The sequence below is a fragment of the Parus major genome, chromosome 2, assembly GCF_001522545.3.
Source record: "Parus major isolate Abel chromosome 2, Parus_major1.1, whole genome shotgun sequence".
In the NCBI taxonomy this organism is placed as follows: Eukaryota; Metazoa; Chordata; class Aves; order Passeriformes; family Paridae; genus Parus; species Parus major.
The window spans coordinates 132,806,919-132,816,520 of record NC_031769.1 but is presented as its reverse complement, the minus strand read 5'-3'; the positions used below and the strand labels follow the sequence as shown (position 1 = coordinate 132,816,520).

Below are 9,602 nucleotides of genomic sequence, written 5' to 3'. Positions count from 1 at the left end.
GCTCAGGAGCATCCATTTCTTGTAGCTCAAACACCTGGACTGTCCGTGAAACTGCACACTGAATGAGACACAGTTGCTCACTGCAGTTGTTAGAAGGAATTTGTTTGACGTGAACTCTAAAAATAAGGAAATCCCAAACTAACTCTTTTTTACAGGTTTCCTGTGATAACTGGCAACCTATGATGTTTGACACAATGTACTTTAACTGTGTCACGGTGAAAAGAATTCCTGAGATTCCTGACAATGGCAGCTGGTTATACTTAAGAAAGAAACACATCTTGTTCTTGTTATTCACCACTAACTCTGGGGAGGAAGACAGCATCTTTCACACACTTACAATTGGTTCAAAATTAAATTCCTGGGAATCAAAACCACTGAATAACTTATGTCAATGTCTGACAAGGTAAAGCAATGTATGAAGGATACAGTCCTACTTTTAAAATTAATCATCCTTAAACAAAACAAAAAAAATTTAATGGCATACTGGTCTCCCAGAGACTGTTAGTGTTCTACAGCAAAGAGAAAATTATAGGATTTTTAAATAGTTTATAACTATCAGGGAAAAATCCATCTGGGGGGGAAAACAAAATCAAACCATCACACAACAAAAACATCCCAACTTTTACCTCTGACTTTGGCAACCCCTCAGCTGGACCTTCACAACTTTGGATTTGGGAAGTTAGAGGTATTATGTGAAATGCAGCAACCCACAAGCAGCAATAAGGTCTTAGGGACATGTGCAGACTTGTCTAAAGGTGTCAAAGAAATCAAATCCCAGAAGTGTAGGCAACCAGGGTCAAGGACAAAGGGAGTTTACAACTTCAGCATGTGTCAAGCTTGCTCATCAAAGTTAATACTTTCTCCAATTACATTTTCTCCTATAGATCTTCTGCAAGAAATGGTCCCTCCACTATCAAGGATAGTTTCTGAATTTGTGAAAGCCTGTGACAGTCACCCTCACCAAGCTGTGCTTGCTGTGCCTTTAGAGTCTATTTTGTGATCTTGTGATGTATGGAAGACACATAGAAAATGTGGTTCAGGTCCAGCCTGCCTAAAACATACCCGTGCCTTTAGGGCTGGCTGCTGGCTTGTGGAAGTCACAGCAGGCAGATTACATGCAGAAATGTAACAATAAAAATTTAAAATAATGAAGTAATAAATTCTAGTCTTACTGCAGTAAAATATTTGAAAAGTAAACAACAAACAAAGTATGAATATCCCTGGCTGATTTGGACATAATTTATAATTAACTTCTTGCTAGCAGCACCACCATATAAAATGAGAAAACATCCAACACATTCAAGACAACATCGTTGTACACCCTAAAATTAAGCGTTATAAACATAGTTATTCTCAGAATAATTAAATCAAAGTTTCACATGCACTTTGGGCAAGTTTGTGATAACATTTCAACTAAATATAGTGACTAATTTTAACTAAACATTTGTTTAACATATTGTGCAATACAGATTTGATAGTAGTTTGGATCTGTAATCTTGGTATTTTTCATTAGTCTGTAACCTTTCAATGCCATTTATCTAAACTATGTAAGCATTAAGTCTGTAGGACTATGACCAGTATACCAAGGTAAAGTCTGTTAGAAGAAACCATTAGTTTCTTTATTAACAGCTTCTTTGAAATGTGCTGTAATTTCTAAACATTCCTCAGGAATGCAATTATTTTTCAGTGCCATGAATTTCAATAAAACTACTTGCAAATACTGTATGAGAGCAAAAGTGTTCAAGAACTTCAAGAACAGTAGTAATAAACTGCAGTAATAAACTTGCAGTAATAAACTGAGCAGAGGCCTCTGATTGTAAAATACAACCAGTTGACCAGACCAGATTGCCTAGACATTGGGGAGTACCTACTGCTGGTAGTTGTCTAGAGCAGGTGTATGCCAAATTACCACAGCAGGTAAAACAGGATCCAGGACACATGGAGGTGGAGCTGACCCTGCCTTATAACAGGAGTTTCTATTGTCCTTACATTCCAGGATTGTCCTTCCTTGGCCTTATCCCTTTTCTGTATTTAGCTTTCAGCTCATTCTAAAAGCCTCAGCCACTCTTATTCTCCAGAAGCACACAGAATGACATAATGAACTGCTGTAATACTCCTAATTTGCATGTGATTATTTTCTCTCACTTGCCTCTTCCTTATGTTTTAGGGGGTCATACACTCCATGTGCATGCATGGACATGTGTAAATTCTAAGCTCAAGAAGGTCCCACTCTTGATTAACCTTAAAATGACCTTAAAATAAATGTTTGGTGACACACGCTCCCTAATCAAGTTGTATGGGTACATTTCACAATGTCATTCACAGCTATGACGTGGTGGGCAATAGATGAGACTGTACAGTACACAGAGGTGACACATGTCTTTCCAAAATAAAAGCATGAGTAAATATCTAATACCAACACTAACTTAAATTATGTCATCAGTTTGGAAGAGGAAATTGCTCCACAGATTAATGAGGAATTCTACATGGAAGTCAAAGGTATGATGTAAGTCTTATAGCATTAATCAAGAGCTAAATATGATCTGACCTACTTCAAACAGCCCAGCCTTTAAGAGAGAGAGAAGATAAAAAAACAGGCAGAGTATGAGAGTCCATATTTATCTCTGATGTAACACCAACAAATCCAACAGAATTCCTTGAAGTTCAGTGTGCCTCAGAGCACCACATGGCAAGTGCCATTGGTCATCCTGTAATCTGCAAGGTATGATGGATTGAAAAAGCAATGACATTTTCCATTCCTATTTAGGAAACATTATACTAAGAAATAAGATATCATGGGACGATATCTCAGAAAAGCATTTATTTCTATGCAACAAGGGGTGTATCAATTCACTAGACAGTTTCACAAATTCGAATATGAACACGCTCTAGGGAGTCCTCTGGAATGAGCAAATCACAGGGTTCCCTAGAAAAGCTGATTTTTTTTCTGTATTGTACACACTAAACATAATTATGCTGTACATAACTCTATTGAAAAAATGTGAGAAATTAAATCAGTTATATTCTATTTTCTCAAAACACTAAAACTTGGATATCAGTCATCCATCTGATCAAGTCAGACTAACTGTACTGATCCCCAGACACAGTGATTCCCTCTTCCTTAGTGCTGACACCAAACACGATAGTGTTCCCAGGCCCCCCTGAAGGTACGTTCTAAAGAGAGAGACATTAATAGATAATGACTGGGAGGAGAACACATAAATAGCTTTTAAAAAATTAACAAACCTCGATTTCTTTGGACACATGAGTAATAAGAAAAAGTATCTTTTTAGGAAGTACCTCTAAAAATTTCTCAGTCATAACTTGCTTCTGGCTTCACACTCCATGACATGGGCCACTATTTTCTTGTGATGACGAGGAGTGTCCTCTCGGGCCAAAGTTCCTAGCCACTAACAGCCCTTCACATTTAGCATTTTCAGTCACTCTGATCAGGATCTCTAACCCAAGTGCTGCATTTCCAAAAGAGCAAGACCCTTGCCAACAAACTGGGAATTCAGCAGTCCTGGGGAGGGGGGAACTGAAGGAGCTGTTACTTTCCCACTATTTCCAGCACAGGTCTGTGTCACACTGTTTGCATCATGCATCATTCATCTGCTGTGATGAAATGTAACCCTGCATTTTAAAAAAAGACCTCTGCAACAGTGAGGATACTATATCTTTGTGAGAAGCATTTCACATATTTTCCATGGGCATCAACTGCCCCTGTGACTATTTAAATCTCTGTGGCCCTCTTCAGAGGGCATTATTCACTTCAGGAAGTCCATTCAGAAGGTGCTGAGCATAAGAAGGGGAGAAGCCAGGATGGCAGCAGACAGCAACATGGCTCCTGAAGAAAAGCCGAGCACAGCTGCTGTGAAAAGGGCTGTCCACAAGATCCGAATGGCCAGCCAGGTCTTCAGCTTGGCACGAGGCTGGCAGCAGTGGGCATCTGACCACCATGTAAAGCAAGAGCAAGAGCCCTCTGGATGGGTCCCCACTGCAGTAAGCTCATCAGCTCAGCCTGTACAAGAAAGTTCCTTTGAAAAATGGCAAATTCCATCTGTCAAGAGGGACCAAGAAAAAGATGATGAAAAATCCTTAGCAAAGGAATCGGTGACAATAACAGATGATGAAAAAAAATCCAGGGAATCGGATGAAGACCTCAAAACGTTCTGTATTAAAAGCAAAGAGGTGACCAAAACAGTTGTCAGCAAAGCCTATGAACGAGGGGGTGATGTCAGCCTCCTCAGTGAAAGATATGAGAACAACAGCAGTCCTGAGATGACCAAGCTCAAAGAAGAATCAAGTGCTATTGACAAAATTCTTAGTGACAAATTACCTTCAGCCATAAGAAGGAAGTGTTCAAATGTGGTATCAGAGCTGACCAAGGGCTGGGAGAAGATGGAAGAGGACAAAGATGGGGACAAGGGAGAGCTGCTGCTTAAGTGTCGTGATGACAGCCTGGATGCCCAGGACAGTGGCTATGGGGAAGCAGAGGACAAGCTCGAGCAGGAAGACAGTGACCGGGAGGTGACAGCTGTGAGGATTAAACGGCCTGCCCCATCTCTGTGAGTAAATCATCATCTTCATTACATCAACACAAATCAACAGAGGGGTACAGCTTTCCATGAGGAAAATGGGAGGCGGGGGGAATAGTAGGAAGTAGTCAAAGATAAACTATTACTCTTGACTTAGAAGAAATTAATCAAAATTCAGGAGACCTTTCACATATCACTCTGTGCTTAAGCACTTAACAATACTGGACTATATATCTAATACAAAATGTCAGGAAGTTATACTTGGGAGATGTTAAAGATATTTAATTTTCACACTGGACTTACCAGTTCATCAAAATAACTACTTACTTCTTAAGTAAGTACTTCAGCCTATATTTCAGAATCACAACTTTAACCTCATCAGAAACTTTCAGCTATTCATTTATTTCAGCAAATGCTGTCTAAATCAATATATTTGACAAGTAATATTTCCAAGTACTTATTCATTATTTTGCTTAGTATAAATTGTAAATATTTTCACGAGCAATTTGAAGAAAATGTCCCAAATTAATGTTAGAGGAATTACTTTCACATACTTCTCACTGAAAGTTGGGTTCACTGCTTCTCTTTGGAAACTTTCCATGTATTTGGAATTCACCAGTTCAAAGAAAGGAAAATTACACAATATCTTGGACTCCAAGTTCACACCATATGTCAATCACATTTTCAAAAATTAGAAACTGGATCAGCACTAATGATGATTAAAATGCCAGAACAGACTTTGTGATCCCTTTGCAGAGAGGCAGGCAGGCTGTGTCATGGTCACTGTTTTGGTTTTACACCTCACTACTGATGAACGTGAGCCATTGGACTGTGACTAACACAGTTATGGATTTCAACCACACAGTATCTTTGAGCACAGCTATCTGAACACACACCCAGAGCTCTTTTAACTATTCAGATGGGATTGGAATGATGCTTTGCTGTACAGCTGAGCAGTCATCTCCTGTAAGAAGAAAATGGTTAATGGCTCAAGTGAAAAAAGCTACCCAGTAACCCAGGGTTTGAAAGTTTGTGGTACCTGCTTTTGGCAAGGACTGTGTGCACCATCCTTTCATGGAGGACCTCAAACCAAAGATTCCAAATATACAGTGGAAAAAGGATACATTTGCAGCACTTATCTGTAAACAACACCAATTAAAATAATTTTCTCAGTCTCAAATGCCATAGGAGAAACAGACAAAGTGTCTAGCTTCTGTTAAACTTTTCTTATATTTTCCTTGTATGTGTAATTTTGGTGCTGTTACCTTGAAAAAAAGATTGATTAGCTATATTTACTGTGGTCCAAATGATTGAAATAATTCCCTCTATGTTACTTACAGCTTTTCCTTCCACTCAAATCGGACACAAAAATAATTTTCTGCACTTTTAGTGCTGCTATCAGTACTTGTCAAATTATTCATTTTTAAAAAAATATTTTACAGCCTCAGAATGTAACATTTCAGCCTGCTACCTTTATGAACATTTCAATGTGGTTTAATCTTCTTCAAAAAAGCTATAACTATACAGTTATTAAAACATATCTCCCACTTTCCTCTCCATATTCCAGGAAAAAAGCATCAGTGCAAGTATTTTGTTTTCCTCACATCAGCACCTTCATTATTTCCAGCTTCACTACTTAATGGAATAAGGTTGCTTCCTTAGTAGAAGACCTGTTGACTCCTACTGGCATAAGAGACACTATTCTGTTCCTGCTTAGGAACAAAAAGGAAGCAAAAAATGGAATATGAAACTCAAAATATTAAAACGGGATTCATACCTTTCCCCTACAGACAGAACCAGGGTAAATATGTGATACAGACACATTATTTGCCTAGAAGGTCAGAATGCAATTAGAATGATAATTCTGGTTAACAGGTTAACTTAGTTGATTGTTGCATGTAAAGCAATTCTTAGAGTGGGTAAAAGTTCAAAACCTTCACTTTGGATTCACAATCTTTTGTGTAGGTGCAGTAGAAACATGAAAAAATTCTTCTATGTGTACACAATTAATGTTTTAAACTTGTCATTAAGCTAAAGAATGCCCAAAAAAGCACTTCATCAACTGAAAATGGTTAAAAATTTCAATCTGCATTTAAAAAGTAAGGTTTTTTCCAAGCCCATGTGAGGCATGACAAAAGCAAAAGAATAGATAAAATGGTTTTCTCAGCCACTGAGGAGATGATTTGGATGAGGGAGGCAATAATAATATTCTGCTAGAAAGGAAAATGAGTTTCAGTAGAAAAAGGAGGGAATATATTCTAGACAGTTAAATTAAAGCTAGTGACAAAGACTGCACAGCTTTCTGCTGTCTCACTCCTCTCCACTCAACCTGGGGAACCAAAGCTCAAGGACTTTCTCAGAGGTCATAGTCTCTGGAGAGAAGGGAAAGCAGCTGGTTATGGCTGAGGAATAAGCCCTCCATGACAACATCTACTCATAAACTCAGCACTGAGACTGATGGCGTCACTTCTTCAAGGCAATTTTGATTCACTTAGGATGTTTTTTACCCCTGACTTAACTGACAGCTTCCCACATGAAGAGCTAGTGAAGCAATCTGAGCTTCAGCTGGAGTTCAGACTGTGCTGGCACAGGGTTTCTGTGACCTTTGGGATAGCCATAGGCTTCAGGAGATGAATTCCTTTGCACAGCCAAACTCTGTGTCCACGGTTCCCCTGGACAATGAAGGGACAATTCAGGCAAAGGGATAAAGGATCACAGCTTTCCCTTTCTCTATATGATAACAGCTTATATAGAGGAGCATTTGATTTACTGTCAGGAAACCAAACTGTCTAGGTTTACCCCATTAATTATATTTTATAGTATAATTTAATTAGTATATTTTAATGCTTTTCTGCCAACACCTACCTGTTAGTCATTTACACAAAATTCCAGGTACAGACATGGTGCCTACTCTCAGGATACTCTGTAGTCACACCACAAAAGAAAGGTGTACTTACTTGGCAACTCAGTATGCTCAATCCTTCTGATGGTTTTTCACCAAATTGATAGGGAAGAGTATTTTGGAGCTTTTTAAACATAGTTCCTCAATACAGTTCCTACAGTCTTAGAGCAATTCCACAGCTAATAAAGTAGTGCAGGTCTCCTAGTTCTTTTTCTATCCCTGGTGTTTGCAGTTCTTACCTTAGCATAGCCCTGGCCAATACTGGCATCTTTCTGGCACACCAATCTGAACTGGGAACATCTCTGTGACTCCTATTCTCTATTTCAACTAGCTTAGTAGAAAACAAAGGAATCTCCAAACAGCAAGGGAACAGAATTTCCTGCAACTTTGCAGCACTGTGTACTGTTTGCTAAGTGCATTTTGATTCTCTGGTGTTAGCATTCAGCTGACATTACTGGGGAGGTTTCAGAGCAGCCTTTTGGGGAGTAAAATATTAGAAAACAAATTACTTTGACACAGCCACAGCACAGCACAGTCCCAAGCTGAGTCCTGTACATACACATTGACAGGACGAGGACAGCACAAGGACTAGCTCAGACTATCTATAGCTCCCACACAACATGTGAGATTGGCCACGAGACGATAGAATATCTGCCTGGAGTCATCCAGAACTATTGCACACTAAAAAAAAAAAAAAATAAGAAAAATTTGAAGGTCTGTCCTTATCCTTTGTTCTTGACACTTTCAGGCTTCTACTCTACCCATGAGAATGGGAATTTTGGACTTCAATATTTGTTTAGAACCATATTCCAAATACAGAAGCATAAACAGAGCTACTGCACTCAATCACTCAAGTAGCTTTCTGTTGTTGCTATAATCATTGACATTTGTTACAGTGGACAGATTTTTCTAGGTACTACTCTCTAGTTTTCAGCCAGGTCATACACCTACAGCGAACAGCATCTCTAACCTCAGGGCATGCACACTTCAAGCAGGCAGGAATGGGGAACTGTGTGACTGACCAGAAGTACAGAAAGTGCAGGTAATCAGCAACATACTGTTTTGCTCCCTTACAGAATTAAGTAATTCTGGGGCAAAGTTTGTCAAAACAGCCTCAGATTGGGCTGGAAGGTGGTAGTATAGACAGGATAAAGCTGTGATCACAGAACTTGTCTTTGAGTGCAAACTGAATGTGGATGAACAGGCCCTAGAAGTGGTGAACTCGTGCCACCTGGTGGATTCCAGCTCGTCCCAAGAACAGAGTAACCCAGTCACAGCAGAGACCAGTGAACAGCAGAACTGCATCAGGAAAGGAGGAGATGCAATACTCAGGTGTGTTTCTGTGTCTTTCAGTGGCAGCCGGCTGAGCGAGGAGGCGCGGAGCAATGCGCGCAGGAAATGCAGCGCCGTGCACAGCCTCAAGGACAGGTGGCAGGAATGGGCCGACCAACACATCATAACGCAGAAGCTGAACCCCTTCAGCGAGGAGTTCGACCACGAGCTGGCCATGTCCACACGCCTGCACAAAGGAGATGAAGGATACGGCCACCCAAAGGAAGGAACCAAAACTGCTGAGAGAGCCAAGAGAGCCGAGGCCCACATCCACCGGGAGATCAGGGACATGTGCTTCATCATTGAATCCATGGCCAAGCCACGGCCCGACGGAAAGATCCAAGTCACATTTGGGGAACTCTTTGACAGATATGTTCGTATTTCAGATAAGGTTGTTGGGATTCTGATGAGAGCCAGGAAACACGGGCTGGTGGACTTTGAAGGAGAAATGTTATGGCAAGGAAGAGATGATAATGTCATAATTACTTTATTAAAATAAGTTAGGCTATAACCAGAACAACTTTTGGAAAACTGTTCTCCCTTGCCATTAGCATTTGCACATTTTTGAATATAAGATTCCCCCGTTCACCACATAGAAAACAGTATTTTTTGAAATATGTATTTTATAACTAGTGCATGATAACCCAAACATCCGAATGGACTTCATTTTGTATCAGAAGCGCTTGCAGAACAATTAAGGTAATTACTACCTGGAAAAAAAGGAGAAAAATCTATATAGAATACGAGCAGCTGATGATAAAAGCCCATAGAAATATAAACACCTACAAACTAATTCCAACTTCTTGTTACATTAAGATATTCCCAGCCTG

The 9,602-nt window shown here is 39.7% G+C and overlaps 1 protein-coding gene across 1 annotated transcript; it reads left to right on the top strand.

Annotated features, from left to right (window-relative positions):
* The first annotated feature begins 3,822 nt into the window (after window positions 1–3,822).
* On the top strand, window positions 3,823–9,602 carry ABRA (actin binding Rho activating protein). The gene is made up of 2 exons (XM_015617474.3): window positions 3,823–4,568; window positions 8,794–9,602. The coding sequence occupies exons 1-2, from the start codon at window positions 3,823–3,825 to the stop codon at window positions 9,269–9,271; spliced, it is 1,224 nt and encodes a 407-aa protein (XP_015472960.1). The 3' UTR covers window positions 9,272–9,602.